The sequence below is a fragment of the Sus scrofa genome, chromosome X, assembly GCF_000003025.6.
Source record: "Sus scrofa isolate TJ Tabasco breed Duroc chromosome X, Sscrofa11.1, whole genome shotgun sequence".
Lineage (NCBI taxonomy): Eukaryota > Metazoa > Chordata > Mammalia > Artiodactyla > Suidae > Sus > Sus scrofa.
In genome coordinates, this window is record NC_010461.5 from 39,494,221 (window position 1) to 39,512,456 (window position 18,236).

The 18,236-nt window shown below is 42.8% G+C and overlaps 1 protein-coding gene across 1 annotated transcript in view; it reads right to left on the reverse strand.

Moving 5' to 3' along the window:
* The window catches only part of EFHC2 (EF-hand domain containing 2), a 190,148-nt gene that overhangs the window by 86,831 nt on the left and 85,081 nt on the right, over window positions 1-18,236 (reverse strand). The window contains exons 8-10 of the mRNA XM_021080072.1: window positions 13,356-13,521; window positions 3,637-3,779; window positions 972-1,168 (exon numbers count right to left, since the gene is read on the reverse strand). Of these exons, the coding sequence (XP_020935731.1) occupies window positions 972-1,168; window positions 3,637-3,779; window positions 13,356-13,521 (506 nt within the window). The remainder of the gene's footprint in view (window positions 1-971; window positions 1,169-3,636; window positions 3,780-13,355; window positions 13,522-18,236) is intronic.

Here is an 18,236-nt window from a genome sequence, read left to right on the forward strand (position 1 = left end):
TCCCCATCAGCCTGGTGGATATTTTCTCAGAGCTGTGCTGTGTCTGAGGCTCTCCCCACCCCCATCCTCCTGCCTTTCTTCCTCTTCCTCAGGGGTCAGTCCAACCTCCCAGTCTCTCCCCCTACTCTTGCTCCCTCCCCCTTGATGCTTCCTGTGTGTGCCCCTCAACCTCACCCCTGAGCCTTTTATACATAAATGAAAGAGAATTGGTACTGTGGACATATATAATTGGCACACAGATATTATTATTTGCAGGCAGACCTTTTTAATAAGTTACTTCTAGATAATTCTTCAATACTGGGCAATGGTTCTGAAACACACGGGTTTGCCCACCAAACTAGTCTACCCTTTAAAAATCAAGATTTTGTCAACATGTTATTTTTACTGAAAAGCCCGGCCACAACAGTACTCTCAGTAATAGTACCCATCTGCCATCTTATTTCAAATGAAAAATCCCTTTGAGCTCACTGCGGCCAATTTGTCCTTGCAGGCTCATTGAGGCCTCAGGTGGCTCCTGTTATGGGAAGCTGCAACCCCAGCAACTTTCAGATTCCCCTGGGGTTTCTGTTTGTTCGGGTCTTGGCCTTCTCTGCAGGCCTGTGCCAATTAACTGGGACGGCACAGTGTGTGGCACCAGATTTTCTTCCTTTCCGATCGTCGCTGAATTTCTTTCTGAAGATAATGTCAGAGTCAGCAGAAAACCCAGGAAACTTGATTCAGCCCTGGGCCTGCCTCCTGCCTGCGCCTGGCATCCGTGATGCTGGGCAGCGGAGAACCCAGCACGTAAACAGAGGAGACCGGGCCCTGGCCTCTGTGACGGGACCTGCGGCCAAGTCGTGCAGATCCATTATTCATGCCCACATGTGCGAATGCACAATGCAAAACGGGGGGCAAGATGAAGAAGAAAAGGCCTGGAGTAAGAAAAACACAGGCTGCAGAGTGCTGGGAGGCGAGCCGAGAATGACACAAACCTTATCTGAATTTTTTTCCATGTAGTTTAAGGTGTACTCATCAGCGTTGAGCAGCAGAAACAGGTAGCCATTCACGTCCACTTTGGCTCCAACATACAGCTCCTCGGCCTTGACGTATTCCGAGAACTCACTTTTAAAGACTTCTTGTCCAGGCTTCTTAACACGAGTTCTTTTCAAGAACATCCCACCAGTATATCCTGCGGAAGAAGAGAGGAAAAGTGAAGGAGGAGCCTTTGTTCTTCAAAGAACCATTCCACTTGCCTTTAGAGGTACTTCGTGCTCAAACACGGGTCATACAACTTAGCTGGGAACTCACATTGCCCGTAGTACTTAAGGGAAGAATGAGGCAGCAGGCGAAGAAATGAGACTTCCCAGGTGAGCGTGTCAAGAGGAAACATCATAGTATGGCATTCCAGCCTTTTCTTGCCTCGCTCTACTCCCTTCCCATTCCAAACACTTTAAACAAACACTAAGCGAGGACGTGCTCTGTGTCGCGCAGTGACCTGGGCACCAGGACATCGGGAACATCTTAGGGTATGTTTGAACACAACCACGTAGAACATTTCTCATCTGAGCTTATTTCCACCTATTTGTCCCAGATGATGTCTCCTGCTTATTCTGACTCACTGATTAAATGTCAGATGCCTCATTTCTGGAAAGGAACTCACCTAATTGTTTGCAGATAACTATGGGAGCCCCCTCTACTCTTTTTTCCTACAGGCAAACTATCTTTGCTTCTTTTAGCAATGCCGCAGTTTTCTTCCTTTCCAGAATTCTCACCATTTCATCTCCTCTTTTCTGGGCCTCTTGGAAGGTGGTGAGCAGAGGTGAACACGGAACTCCACTATTTTCTAACTAATACTGAATTGAAATCTTCCGACCTGTGCACACAACCCAAGACCAGATGAGCTTTGGGGATCAGCTTCATCACACTCCTACCACATTCAGAAACCAGAGGTGGTGCAAAGACACAGGCTTTGGAGCCGAACAGAGCTGGAGCCCACCGTGGCTCTGTCATTTGTTTGCTGGATGATCTTTAGGAGTTATTTCATCTCTCTGGACCTCTCCGAATTCTCATCAGTAAATGGGAAGAACATTTGGGGGAGGCGGGTGGCGGGAGCAGATTGCCTGCCACGGGAAACACAGTTACCAGAAGGCTCCAACTGCTATGTTCTGAAATCTATCCCCAGATTTGTGCCCAGGTCATGCTTCCCACAGGTGGCTGCCAACACCTGACTGAGCAAGGCAGCGACACCAAGGCCTATGCCTGCAAGATGGGGGCTCCTCCGACTGGTGGCTTTGGCTGCAGGACTCCCGGTCAGCCTTAGCAAAACTTTCGCAGTGGTTCACTAGAGTCGAAGACTTTGCCCCCTTTGCCTTTCCTCTGTCCTTCACAGGAGTCATTCGTGCACTGCAGTCCTGCAGTCTGGCGGCTTTCCTGGCCTCGTCTGGCTCCTGCCATGTTTTCCCTCACCGGCATTTCCCCTAATAAATCTCTTGCACGTTTAAACTCATCTTGGGGTTTGCCTCTTGGCGGACCTGGATTCATCCAAACTTCACCTCATAAAGGTCTTACAACGATAATAATGCGTGCTCATCCAGGGCTGCTATTATAACGCAGCAGCTTGCGGCTGACTGCCATCCTCCTTTCTGTTTGATGAATGCTGTCATTTGTTTGGCCAGATCGTCCCCATTCTAGCTGTATAGAGTTGATTGTTTGACCTTTCGGGGTATGACTTTATATTCATCCTTATTTGATTTCATACTTTAGGATTTGATCCATTATTCAAATCACTGTGGAGCCTGATTTAGTTATACAAATTATTCATTATTCATTGGTGTGCTGAGTGGCTCATACTAGCTCATAAGGGCTGACTGTGAAATGTTCAGGGATTTTGCAAGCCAGTTGTTGAGCTGTTGGCTGCTTGAAATTGGCCATGGTTTGGGTATTTAACATCATGGAAATTGACAAATTGTACAAAATAGGGCTAGTGAACCAGCACACCACTGATTATTCTTCCCAAATGTGTGTCTTCAACACAGGTTGTAAACATGTTGGGACAAAGAAGAGAGCCCTAGAGTTCTATAATTTGATAGGTCAAAATCAGTGACTCTCCCCAGCAACGGCCACCGTATCGGTCCACTGCAGTGATGCATTCCATTCCGTGGGCCTGGGAGCGGGAACCCTGCAACAGCCTCGACAGACAGACAAGCCAGCGGGAAAGAGGTTCTGAAGATTAAAATGGCTACTCTGGGATTCTTGTCTTAGAGTTAAAAATTCTCCAAGTGATCCTATCAAGAATACAGATTTCTTCTTACCCCGCTAGCTATGAGTGAAACGTGGTAGCCAGACCATGATTTTGAAGTCCCTGGATTCCACAGTGGTGCCTCGGAGGCCACAGAGGAAGTGGGAAGAGTGCCTAAAAGGAGGTGTCCTAGTCTTCCAGTCCTGAGCCAACCCAAACTCTTCCTCTTTTATAATTTTATATGTCTGGGCTCCCATTTAAGAGATCTTCGTAAATTGAACTTCAGTGGTTTTTAAAAAAATGGAAGCCACTATCTTAGATCATCTAAGCTATAAAAATCAGATCACATCGCCTAACTTTCAACATGAAGAGATACGTGATTATTCTGAGTAAATTGCTAGGAGAGGTATGTCTCTTACCTGAATTCCTCTCTATTGGTTCGAACACTGAAATTGTGTCATCACTGAGAAAATATGAAATAACAAACATCCTTTCCACGTCAGCACACTTGTGTGTGATTAGTTTTGCAAAAAACCGGAGTGTGTTGCTTATGTTGCCATAGCTAAATGGAAGAAAAATGAGGGTTATAGCATTATGTAAGTAACCTTCCACACATTATGCATGTAAAAAAGTCTGCAAAAGGTATGCATGCTGTACTGCTTCTTATTGAGGCATAACTGACATATAACGTTGTATTAGTTTCAGGTGTACAACACAATGATTTGATGTTTGTATATATTATAAGATGATCACCACAATAAATCTAGGTAACATCCATCACCACACTTAGTTAAAAAAATTTTTTTCGGAGTTCCCGACGTGGCGCAGTGGTTAACGAATCCGACTAGGAACCATGAGGTTGTGGGTTTGATCCCTGCCCTTGCTCAGTGGGTTAACAATCCGGCCTTGCCGTGAGCTGTGGTGTAGGTTGCAGACACGGCTCAGATCCCGCGTTGCTGTGGCTCTGGCGTAGGCCAGTGGCTACATCTCCGATTCGACCCCTAGCCTGGGAACCTCCATATGCCGCGGGAGTGGCCCAAGAAATAGCAAAAAGCCAAAAAAAAATTTTTTTCTTGTGATGATAGCTTTTAAGATCTACCCTCTCAGCAACTTTGAAATACATATTATAGTATTATGAGCCACAGTCACCATGCTATACATTACATCCCACTGGCTTATTTACAACCGGAAGTTTGTACCTTTACCCCTTTCACCCACCTCCTATCCCACAGGTGTGCTATGAGGGTTTTGTTTTGTTTTGTTTTTGTTTGTTTTTTGGGGGTTTTTTTTTGTTGTTGGTTTTTTCTTTTTTTTTTGTCCTTTTGGCTTTTCTAGGGCCGCTCCCGAGGCATATGGAGGTTCCCAGGCTAGGGGTCCAATCGGCCACCGGCCTACACCACAGCCACAGCAATGCAGGATCCGAGCCAAGTCTGTGACCTACACCATAGCAATGCCGGATCCTTACCCCCCTGAGCAAGGCCAGGGATCAAACCCGAAACCTCATGGTTCCTAGTCGGATTCGTTAACCACTGAGCTACGACAGGAACTCCAGGTGTGCTATGTTTTGAGAGACTAGTATAAATTCTCCAGAGGTTGAGAAAGTTCAACCATCTTCTTATTAAGGCTCTAAATCTATGTGCAGAGACATCTTCGCAGTTTATTAAAATATCTCTTATTCTTTCGATGTCTAGTGTAACACGTTGGGAAGATATGCCCAAAATAAATGTCATAAACACACTGCTCAAACCATGTGCATTAAACGGTTGCTCCCTACTCACAAGGCTGGTCAACGATCCAATCATCAGGCCAGCCACTATGCTCTGCTGGTGCCTGGAGCCACCTCCCCGATTCACTACCCACTTCCTCATGCCCGCTTCTTTTCCTTCTTCCGATCCCACAGCCTCTCCTCTCTGACTCACGATCCCAGCTCCCCAGCATTCCGCTAACTCCCTTCAAAGGAAAGTTTACCTTTTCCCTTTCAAATGCTGTATTAATAGACCTTCCCTTTCATAACACTTATCACCCATATCATAAGTTGCCGTTTCAAGTCCATTTTCTGAGGGCAAGGACTGCATCTTATTAATTGTTGTCTAAAATAACACGTTTTACATTCTAAGCACTCGACAAATGTTTATAGAAAGTTGCTATAAGATCCGTAGATTGAAATTTGCACTTAGAATTCTAAGGATGGCAGTTCCCTGGTGGCTCAGCAGGTTGATGGTCTGGTGTTGTCACTGCTATGGCTCTGGTTACTGCTGTAGTGCAGGTTTGATCCCTGCCCCGGGCAACTTCCACATGCCACGGGTCAGCCAAAAAAAAAAAAAATTTCTATGCATGAGTAGAAGAGTCTACTAGACTGAATATAGGATCAAATTCTGGAATCGAAAGTTCTCCAAACTGATTGCCTGGTCACTGAAAGTCACTTATGGGCTGTTAGGAGAAGGTGTCTGTAGGTATCAGCTAGTGAAAGGTGCACTTCAGAACAAACACCAAACCCTCTGGGAGGGCTTTGATAACCAAAACCACTACCCCAAGGAGGCACAGAGTAAAATAAACCAGGTCCTTCGCCTCTTCCCTGTCACACCTCTAAGCAGAGAGGTGCTTCACTTTCAGAGTCTCCTGTGCTGAAATGCCTTCTTTCCTTCTGGTCACAGTGATTTGCAGAGGCAGAAGGTGCTTTTCTCTGCTCCTTTCTCTTGATTAGGGAAGCAGGGCTGAAAGAGCATGGCGCTCTTGATTTCCCAGCTTGAGGCCTCAAGTGAGATGGAAAACAGCAATTTGGAAGGCGAGCCCCAGGACGGCCCAGGCAAAACAGCCAGATCTGTTTTCTTAGTCCCTAGTTTCCCAGGCTTCAGACAAACCTCGTACAGCATGGGCGGGGGCAGCTATGTCTTTGTCAACCATCTTCTCTGGCACACAATTGGATTTAAAAGTAACAAATAGATTTGAGAACCCTCCTCTCACGGAAGACCCATAACTTTTACAGATGCCTGAAATAGCACTGAAGCAACTGAATGAGGCCAAATGAACACTACTGCAAATTTAGCTTCTTAGAACTTAAATTTGTAAGTGTGTATGTGAAGCATGGACTTTTCATGTTTAATATGCCTTTTGTTCCAGCTAATTCTAGTGTTCTGGACAGCTTATCAATCAGGAATATTATCTATTCAAACAAAATCTTTAGACTAGCACTTCATAACCTTTATTGTATATGAAAGTCACCTGGGGAGCTTGTTAAAGATACAGAATCCAGAGTCCCACCCCCCAGAGATATGAGCTCAGTAGTTAGCCTGCATCTCCAAAATCCTGCATTTTTAATAAGGCCCCAGGAGATTCTGCTGAAGTCACTCCTAGAGCACCCTTTGAAAAACACTTGCAAGTATCTTCAGATATTTCCTTGACTAAAAAGTGCTGATTATCGTAACGTCTCTAGACACTCTTTTTATCACAATACTCCTAGCACTCAAAAAACATTAGCATTTTCTCTGTTTCCTATCATAGCACCTACACTGCTCATTCTGACTTTCTGGCCCATTAATAGATTCAAATACATATACACACAGCTATTTGTCATGACTACCTATAATGCACTCTCTACTCAAGTGACACAAGCCACTTCATTTAGTGTCCCACACTGTGCTGTTGCTACTTCAAGGCCTTCACTTGGTGTCATCCCCTCCCCTCCTCCTCATCATTTCCTAAGCCTGCCCAGAGTCCTGTCTATCCATGTGGGCCCCACTCAGTAGAGCTCTCCTTGACCATGGCTGCTGGCTGCCTCTCCAGCTGACCACCCACCCATGCCTCCTGAACGTCATTATCTATGGCACTCAATTGAGCTGTATAGACTTGTATTCTTGGCTGTCTTTTTAATGTATTTATTCCCAATGTCTCAAAATAAATGATAAATTCCTAGGTCCAGCAGTCATGTCTTAACTCTTCTATACACAGCCCACAATTATCTATACTCGTTTTCTTGAATTCTTCTTCCATTCTCTCTTAAATTGACTTCCAATAGGTTTGCTCTACTTAAACTACCCTTGTCAAGGTCAGCAACGATCTCCACGATACTGATTCCAATGGTTTCTTTTGGGGTCTAACTTGATGAATCTGCAGCGGTTGGTACAAATGCTCATGCCTTCTTCCAGGACACTCTTATTTCACGTGGCTTGCAGGTCCTGTATTCTCTTGGTTTTGCTTCTACCTCTCTGCTCGCTCCTTTTCAGTATCCTTTGCTGGTTCCTCCTTTTTTCCCTCAGTCTCTTACTTTGGGGTGTCCTGGGGCTAACAAGGAATAACTTGGGGAGTTCCCTTCATGGCTCAGCAGTTAACGAACCTGACTAGGATCCATGAGGATGCAGATTCGATCCCTGGCCTCACTCGGTGGGTTAAGGACCTGGTGTTGCCATGAGCTGTGTGCGGTGTACGTCGCAGATGTGGATCGGATCCCATGTTGCTGCGGCTGTGGTGCAGGCCGGCAGCTGTAGCTCTTATTGGACCCTTGGTGTGGGAACTTGCATATACTGCAAGTGTGCTCCAAAAGCAAAAAAAAAAAAAAAAAAAAAGAAAAAAGAGTAACTTGGTCATTTATTTCTCTGTATATATTCACTCCTTTGATGATTGCTTTTAGTTTCAGGCTTTAAATACTATCTACATGCTAATGATTTCCAAAGGTCTATCTCTAGTCTGACTTATCTCCCGAACCTCAGACTCCTATGTCCAACTGTCAACTCAATACCCTCACTTGATATCTAACAGACATCTCAAACTTAACTAGCTCCAAAACTCAACTTCTGCTCAGTAGATGGCGACTCCATCTTTCTAGCTGGAGAAACCTTGGGAGTCATCTTTATCTCCTCTCTTCTTTCACATCTCATATCTAATCTGCCAGAAAGTGCTACTGGCTCAACCTTCAAAATATTTCCAGAATCTGCTATTTCTCAAAATTTCCATGACTCATCCAGATTAAGCCATCATAACTTTTCTCCTGGACTCCTGGAGTAGTCTGTGAATCAAACTGGTCTTTGATTCCATCATTGCCCTTCTATAGCCTACTGTCAGTGGGACATCCAGAGTCATTCTTTTCATATGTAAATCAGATCAAATCATTCCTCTGCTCAAATCTCCCAAGGAGTCCCCCTTATCACTTGAAGTCAAAAGAACCCTTACAATGGTCTGCAAGGCCCTACGTGCTCTGACCACATATTACTTCTCTTCATCTGTCTACTCTGCCCATTACTCATCTTTTCTAACCTTGTTGGCCTCCTGTCTGCTCCTTGTGGATCCCAAGCCTGCTCCATGCTCAGGGTCTCTACACTATTCCTTCTGCCTAGAACATGTTTCCTCTCCTCAGTAAGGTCTATCCAGACCACACTGTTTAAAATTGAAACCAGGGGAGCTCCTCAGCCCCACACTCTAAGTTACCCTTTATTCTTTTCATAGAAACTTACTACTTTCTTTATTTTTTCCATGGTACTTTAATAACTTCCATAAATTACAGAATATAGTTACGCATTACCTTTTTTGTTTAGTATCTGCCTACCTCCCAGCTAGAATGTAAGTTCTCTGAGGGCCAGGCTTTGTGTCTTTTTTGTTCACTGATGTATTCCAAGCCCCAAGACCAGTGTTTGGCACAAAGTGGGCACTCAGTTAGTATCTGTTGAATAAGAAAATGAACGGCTCACTCAGGGCTACATACATACTGAAAACCTTACAGAAGCTATAGCTATAGTCTTATGCTTAGAAGAGACATGAATGCTTATCTTTACTGATGGGAAAAACTTTTTTTTTTTGCTTTTCAGGGCTGTACCTGTGGCATATGGAAGTTCCCAAGCTAGGGGTCTAATCTGCACTGTACTTGCTGGCCTATGCCACAGCCACGCTGGATCCGAGCCGCATCTGTAACCTATACCACAGCTCACAGCCACACCAGATCCTTAACCCACTGAGTGGAGCCAGGGATCGAACCTGCATCTTCATGGATACTAGTTGGGCTTGTTTCAGCTGAGCCACAACGGGAACTCCAAAAGCTTCTTAAAAGAGGGAAAAAAATGACTTATGGAGACAGCAGATCGACAATATCTGAAACAAGTCAGCGACTAAGATGAAATCATAATTTTTTAGATGTTATATGATTATGAACGCACAGCTATGGACTAACAGCCTTCCGGGGAGGAAGTCATCTATCTCTTCTATCCATCACTAAGAACTAAAAGGGTGAATGCTCATACTACTTATTCACTTATTCATCATTCCTCCTCTTATTGAACAAAATATTTATTGAACCCCAAGTATATAGCCAGCACTGCCCTAACTCTGAGAGAAGCAATAAAGCCAGTCCCTGCCCTCAAAGAGCTTTTGGTCAAGACATAAACAAGTAACTGCCACACACCATGGTAAGTACAGGTTCTGTGGCGAGAATAGTCAATGCCAGGAGTCAGACTTCCCTGAGTTCATATCCTAGTTCAAGTAAAAGTTAGCTGTGCGAGCTTGGGCAGATCCTCTGAGCCTCAGTTTCCTCATGTGAAGAATGGATACGATGATAATATCTACTTTACGAGGTTGTTCCGAAGAGTAAACGAAATCAAGTACTGTGGTTATGAGCACACCGTAACCTCAAATTGCTTGTTGTTAGTAATATTATTATTATTAGAGGTATGATCACAGTACTGTGAGCACAAAGGGAACAGAGTACCTAATTCAGCCAGCCAGGTGCAGCAAGAAAGATAGGATTCTGGTTCTCCCAAGTCAGACTAGACAATCTGCCCAGGAGGCCACCGCAGTGAATTTTTACCCAGACCATAAAGGTTTTCATTCCATCAAAAACCTCAGATGATTTAATTTGAAACTATCTCCTCCAATGACTCACAGTAGATCACCATTAACTTCATACAACAATTGGCCGGTAACTTTTAAATAGCAGGATATATAATCAATATATGTCATGTACTATGATTGCATGTCTCAATTCATGCTTTATTTATTTGCATTAAGAAACTGTTCTTTGTATGCTTTGTGAGATCATCTTCCTTAGGTTCTCACGGTTTTAAAACCAAGGGTTATTCAAACTCATGTGTAAGTCTCCAGCTGAATGTGCCAGTTTCTATGGAAACAAGGTCACTGTGTGGGAGGAGCTTGAGGGAAGTATATTCCTGGCATGGAACGAAGAGTGGACAGAAAGAAAAGAAATTAGAGCCATTTGTGCCTGTACCACCGTCCTCCAGCCACAACAGGACAAGAACGTGGAATGCTGTCTACAGGCAGTGCTCTGTGGGCCAGTTGACATGGTGCAGACAGAGAGAGAGACGAAGGCAACTACCCACAAGGAATTGTTTTCCCCCTGGGTTCCAGAAGCAACACCCTGGATCGTGTTTCATCTTGTTTACTTATAAGAAAAATTCCCTCTCCTTTTACAATAGGGACATTCTTCCTGCCCGCCTCCTTCGGGTGGCTGCCCTTAAAAACAGCAGTCAGTGAAAAGTATCCATCAGAGGTCCTGCCCTCAAACCTTCCTGAAAACATGGCTATCTAGAAGGGAGGACAGAGTACGGGTTTGTGTCCCTCTTCCGTGAAGGAAATCAGTGGTTCTCAAACCCTGGTCAAACCCATCATCAGAACCTCCTGGAAGGGCTGTTAAAACCCAGTACCAGGTTCCACCCCCAGGGATTTGACCCCAGTAGGTCTGGGGTGAGGCACAAGAATGTGTATTACTAACTGGTGTGGGGGCCACACTGTGAGCAGCATCAACCTTGAAACTTAGAAACCCACATTGAGAGTCCTTAAAAGTAAAAGATTATTTCTTAGAAGACAAAGGACATCACGTCATGGCAAAGGTAGCCTTTTAGACATGCTACGCAATTCTTAACATAGTTTCACTGTGTTTATGGTCATAGCAAAAGTATACTCTCTACTTCAAAATATTCCACGACAGCATCCGACGCCATTAAATGTTATCCAATTCAGGATCCTGCCTTCTGCTGCTGCTGCTGCTCTTACTACAGGTTGCCTTTATCATTCCTTCACCGATTCTCCCGATCCGTTATTTCCCTCACCCAGGACTTGAATGTTTAGCCCGCCTCCTATTCAAGCATCTACAACATGTGTCCGCCACTCTTCCCCGCGCCCACGACTCCTTTCTCCAGGGCCTCCTTTCCCTGCAGAAAAAGTAGCCATGGGCAGGGCCCACATCTATACACAGGAGTCAGGGGCAGATTTTTTCTCGTGTGTATTAGGAATACTTTTGAAAGTGCCTCTTTTGAAATTATATTCCACTCTGTGAGCAATCTATGGTTCCTAAACTCAACCAAGGCTCTCAAATTAAAACCACATCGGTTGCCAATTAACATTCTAAAAAACACTTATAAATCACAGACACTGCTACAGCCTATGGGCCAAATATAGCCAGCCGTCTGTTTTCATAGGGCCTATGAGCTAAGAATGGTTTTTATATTTTTTAATGGTTGAAAACAATCAAAAGAATAATATTTTGTGATATGTAAAAATTATATGAAATTCAAATGTCAGTGTCCATAAGCAGTTTTATTGCAATGTAGTTACGCATTTATTTGCGGACTGTCTGTGGCTGCTTTCATGCTACAACAGTAGAGCTAAGTGGTCCTGACAGAGGCCGCATGGTCTGCAAAGCTGAAAATATTTGCCATCTGATCCTTTAAGAAAGTTTGCTGACCCCTACTCTACACCATTTCCTAGGGACCATCCTGAGAAGATATATCTAGATAGATAGATAAGACATATGGAAAGGCATACACACACACACACACACACACACATATACTTACACATGGAAAGGCAACATAGATTGGGGATAACATGGCTCTAGGGGATTCCAGATGACACATTAAAATAACCACTCAGTGTGAGCATGTGGAGAAAAGGGAACTCTGGTGCGCTATTGGTGAGAATGTAAACGGGTGCACCCATTATAGAAATCAGTATGGAGGTTCCTCAAAAAATTAAAAATAGAATTACCATGGAACTCCACTTCTGGGTGTATATGCAAAGGAAATGAAATCGCTGTCCCCAAAAGACATCTGTATCCCCAAGTTTGCTGTAGTATTAGTGGCAATAGCTAAGACAGGGAAACAACCTAAGGGTCGGCTGACACATAATGGAAATGTTATTCCATGCACAACATAATGGAATATTACTCAACCATAAAAAAGAAGGAAATCTAGCTATTTGTGGGAAAAAAACAAAACAAAACAAACATGGGTGGACCTTGAGGGCATCACGCCAAGTGAAATAAGTCAGACAGAGAAAGACGAATATTGCATGATCTCACTTAGGTAATGAATTTAAAAAATTCAAACTCATATAAAACAGAGATCAGACTGGTGGTTGCCAGAGGTAGTGGGGTTAGGGGTTTAGGAGGATAGGGTGAAGGTGATCAAAAGGTACATACTTCCAACTCTTAAGAGAAATAATTCCTGGGGCATAATGTATAGCGTGGAAACCACAGTAAACAATAATGTGGAGTTCCCGTCATGGTTCAGCAGAAACGAAGCTGACTAGCATTCGTGACGACGCAGGTTCCATCTCTGGCCTCCCTCAGTGAGTTGGGATCCGGAGTTTCCGTGAGCTGTGGTGTAGGTCGCAGATGCAGCTCGGACCCCGCGTTGCTGTGGCTGTGGTGTAGGCTGGCGGCAACAGCTCTGATTCAACCCCTAGCCTGGGAACCTCCATATGCCATGGGTGTGGCCCTTAAAAAAAAAAAGACAAAAAAACCCCAAATGATAACATATGTCTGAAAGTTTCTAAGAGAGTAAATCTTAAAAGTTCTCATCACAAAACACTGTGAAACTATATGAGGTGATGGATGTTAATCAATCTTATTATGGAGATCATTTTTCAATATATACATATATGGAATCACTATGTTGTATACTTTAAAGTCACACAATGTTATATGGTGATTACTTCTCAATAAAGCTGAAAAAAATCAATAAAATAACCACTGATAATACTGACATATTAATCAACTACATTCAAAAGCTAAAACAACATATCCCTGGACGTGAAATTAGATAAATTAAGTGGCATCTGTGTTGTCACGAGGACAATAGTATAAACCCCGAAGACATCTGGGAAAGGATCAGACTGAAATAATGGTTCCCTCAAGCACCTGTCTTTTTCCATGAACTTCTTGAAGTTCCTCCGATGAGGGGTGGGCACAAGGCCTATGCAGGAGCGGAGAGAGTCCTCTTCAGAACCAAAGCCGGTGTAAGGTGGAAATTTCCTTTCTATTTTTGGAGGAGGCGGGGCCTTGCATGAAATGGAGGTAAAGTTCTCTATAACAAAACAAAGGCAGATGAAACATCAATATTTTTTTTTGCCCTGATTAGGGTTGTTTTGAAAGGTTTGTTATGTTTTCAAGATGAACATGAAGATCTTTGTAGACTATTTTAAACTCTTTCAAAAAAAAACACAGCAAAATCCTGTGAGGGTAGGTTTCAATCATGTTTACAAAAACCACAGAACTCACTCAATAATCGCCATTGGTTCAAACGAAAGAAAAAAAAAACTGTGTCAAATAAGTAAACATTTATCTTCTGTCATCACATCCCCATTTTAGAACATTTTTTGTTCTTCCCTGATTTTTCCAACAATACGAAAATTCAACTTTATGCGACCCATTCCACATTTGAACCTACAATGAAGCCCTCTCCTATCTCGAGTCAACACTCACTAATCAAATTCCTTTCCAAACAGCACTGACTCCTGACTATTTTGCCTTTACCTTCCCCATCTGATGCCCCCTCCTCCTGTGCCTACTTTTTAAGCCCTCTCTCCTTCCTCCAGCTCAACTCCAAGCCATGGCACTTCACCATCTAGGTCAAAAACAAAAGCAGAACTTCTCACTGGCTACCACTCCAGGTTGCTTTTGTTACTGCCCCAGAAAAGACTGTAATTGTACCAAAATGTGACAAAGCAAAAAAAAAAATCTTTTTAAATAAATGATAAACAAGAAAAAACTTTTAAAAATAGACACTGCCTACTCTCTAAGGGAGTATTAAGTGGTAAATACTGTTGACTTCCTTCATTCATTTATCATCTGTGAGAAAGGAAGGATGGAGAGAGAGCAGGAGACATGTCTCTAACAGCCTAGGAGCTGTTAGGTTCTCATTTGTGAGGCTGTACAATTTCTGAGAAGAAAGCGTGCTCCCCAAAGCAAGTAACACATCGACTCATAGATCCCAGTCACCTGTGTTTGTCCCACCACAAATGACAAAGAAGATGCCAGGGTCTTTCTAAAAACCAACCAAAACAAAGGCACGAAACAAAACAAGTCACGGAATCTAATTTCAACTTCTTCCCCAAGGCTGACTATCATCTAGGTGTTTCCACTTGTGACTGAAAGGAGTTTCACATAAGCCAGCACTTCCCTTTCCACTGCCAGAGTTCTAACAGAAGGAAGAGTACAGAGTTAGCACACGTCTCCAACTGAAAATGTGCCTCAATTTGTCATCCAAGGCAACCTAACTCAAGATTGAGGGATTTGGGATACTGATTTGGTCCAAAGGTTAAGGGGCTGCTGCTGCTTCTAACTCTGATTTGAAAACATTTGCAACCTCCACATTTCCTTAGACTTCCTAACAGCCTTTGTCTGAAATCTCGAGCATAATCCCCACAAGAGCATTGTTCCAGCCTAACAGAAGCTGCTTACAGAAGACATACTGGCAAAGAGAAGGCCATCAAATATTTCTCACTGGCTCAGGGGAAGGGGGCAGCCAGACCGCTGGTATGGAAGTGACTGGTGAGTCTCTGCTATTGCTATTTTTGTGGCAATTAAAGAGAAGCCTTGGTCATAGAGAGAAAAGTTCAAATCTTGGAATTAGGCAGAATTACAGTAGACTCTATCATTGGTAATCACTACATGAAACACACCACTAACTGGTGCATTCGTTTTAGGAAAAGGACCATAGGGATGGCAGGGACAGCTCTACGTGATTATTAGAAAATTGGGGCATGATCGGTTTCTTCTAATAGGGGACATAGCCATACAACTCTATATACACACCTAAGCATTCTAACCAAAAGAGGACACACATTGAATCTCAAAGTAATTAAGAATGCATTCTACACCTCCCTCCAAAATTATAGGTTTTATAATACAGTGTTGTTTTCTCAACTACATAATTTTTGCAATAGATTCAAGTAACAAAAGAATCAATTTAGAGCTTTCCTCTGCACCCACAGTGCCATCTAGTGTATAAATGCCGAGAGCTCTTCCACTCCACCATGTCCGACTTTTGAAACAATCCAATCTTTTTGGATATCCTGACCTAAGATTTTATTTTTCTGGGTAACTGCGTATATTCACAAAGGTTTGGACTTAGCACCTGAATAAGTCTCTTGTCTTCAGTTCTCCATCATCTCAGCATCCTGCATGTTTCAGGGGTTTAAAAAAAATCTGATGAAAAAGTATACAAAATTTTTTTGCAAAGCAGCTTCCCAAATACAATTCTTAAAGTGATACTCTGCTGGCTCCTGAGATACATGTCTTTCAAAGAGTCTGATTCTTCTAACTCCAAGAGACTTGTAAAAACATAAATACTGAAGGTCCATCCACAACTGACTAGATGGCAACAAATATATAGAGAGGCAATAGATTTTTAAAAGAATAAATCTTAGTGCTCCTTTCAGTGATTCACTAGTCACCATCTCATTTGGAAACAATGCTGGGAAAAGCCTTCAATGGCCTCAAAGGTCATCTCCAAGGTTCAAGTAACCCAGATGTGAACCCAGGTTTGGGGCCGGCCTTAAGTTTGGAGATTTGGGCAGAAGTTCGTCAAGATCAAGAATGTCAAATGATTAAGACAAAATTAGGCCCAGGGTCTTGGAATGGGGCCCCTGCAAAGAAAGAACCCTAACGCTTAAGCTTCATTAACTTCAAGGTAAATCCACCTCTGCTTGTACCCAATACCCAAGTCAAATGATTCTGGTATATAGCACATTCATTTTTGTGTCAAATAATCAGTGAGTCACATAATTTTCTAGCTCTAGGCAGAGAACCCTTAGAAATCACCTAATCCTCAACTCTCTTCACTTCACTGGGGAAATTTTTTATTAAAAAAGCAAAACTGTCAGGTCCATCAAGGCCATGCTGTGAGACCAGAAGCTAATTCTACCCCTGTCGCTGTACCTTGGGATGGCTAATTTGCTCAAATGATCATTAAACTCTCATATTGGATGCCTGCTGCTTCTAGCACCAAGAGTTCAGAAATGGCCATAAATGACCACAAAATTAAAGGTGCTTTAAGTTTTTTTCTCATCCTTTGTGTCAGTAACCTAGTAAGTATTCAAGAACAGTGCAAATGAATGGTCTTATTACTAGTTTGGTGGTCCCAACCACGAAGAATCAATAAGAAAGTCCTCTTATAGACCAATAGTAACCCAAGGCAGGAATTCTAGGAAAGAACAGTTTCCATACACATCCCTGCGCTTTCAGTGAAAGAAACACCTGCTAGAGCCCCTGGAGCCTTTTCCAACCTTCATGCTACAGGAAAGTCCAACAGGCCTCCATCTGCCAGTCTGTGTTCATGCACATGAAATAATGAGGGAGTGACGTGCCACAGCCTGGCAGGCAAGCCCAGGCCAGTGGGATGGCCAAGCTGCCTAGTAGGGGAGTCACACTGGACTGTTTTGTGGAAGAAGTTGCCTTATCTTAGAATCCTTAATTGCACAAACGAATCTCATCTTTTTAGGAGTCAGATTGGGCTTTACACAGGGATATGTGTATCTCTTGGAAGTCTATCAAGCCCTCTGCTTCTACATAAATAGCAAGCTTACTCATGCACCTTTCTTAGGACTGTGGCCAACTCTGTCTCTTAATCCTTCTGCCATCTTTTCTCCCCCAAAGTATCCTGGGGCAGCATTAGGTAAGAAAAGGTACTGCAGCACCAAGGCTACATACTGCCTTTGAAATCTGCCCCGGCTTCCTCTGAGGGAGGTCCCTAGCTGTGGTGGCAGTTGTTGGCTCCTTCCTGTGGAGTGGAGATACCATGTATTCTAGTGACCACGGTTACTGACAAGGAAGGAAATGTGACCACAATTATTGCCAGGGCTTTATCCGGGTTTGGGCTGCAAGGATGACACAATATAAGGCATAAAATTTGGTCTGATGAATTTTTAGAACCAGATGAGTTATAAACAAAATTAAAATCTCAGAAGTAATTGCATCTAAGTAATATTACGTCTATTAATTGAATGTTACCAAAATGTCAGGAAAAGCAAATGTAAAGATTATCAGAGAATACTGATGCACTCCTGTCTTCCCCAAATTATGGACGTAACTGCTAGGCATTAGTTACATTAAGTACACTGTTGTTACTCAAGAAATGTGTAATAATAGTGTCTGTTAAATGGGATATTTTAACATATGTTATGAGAAATACAAAAAGTCAGCATGACTATAAAATGCATCATAATTTTGTATTTGCATAATTTTCCGTTTAAATGCATAATGCTCACGTTACATTAGCTTTAAAGGCACAAATGACTTTTTTTTTTTTTTTTACATAATACAGTACGTCTATAGAGTAAACGAAAGAAGTGAGCAGAAAGAAATTAAGCACTAGGGCTCAACTGAAATGGACCACAGGACATGGGAAGCTGACAGATTTGCTGACGGCTAGAACTGGAGCACCCCGGTGAATTCACTCTGCCTCTGAAAGTTCTCTTCTAACCCGTTAAGAGACCAACAATGCACCATGTCTCTCCAGCACGACGTTCATTTTCCCAAATGCAACCCTTATATTCTCAAAATCAAGCTGACAAACATCAACCCAATGCTGGACTTTAAAGGATCATATGATGTTTTGGAACATTTACCACATCCTTTACATTAAGGTAATCTTTCAGTGGGACACAGGTAAATATTTTCAGTGACTCATGTTATATATATAAATGTGCATATGTATATATTTATAAATATAAATTTATATTTTTATATATATATCATTTTTCTGAATTTTCTTCTCTATACTGAAGACATGTTGATTCT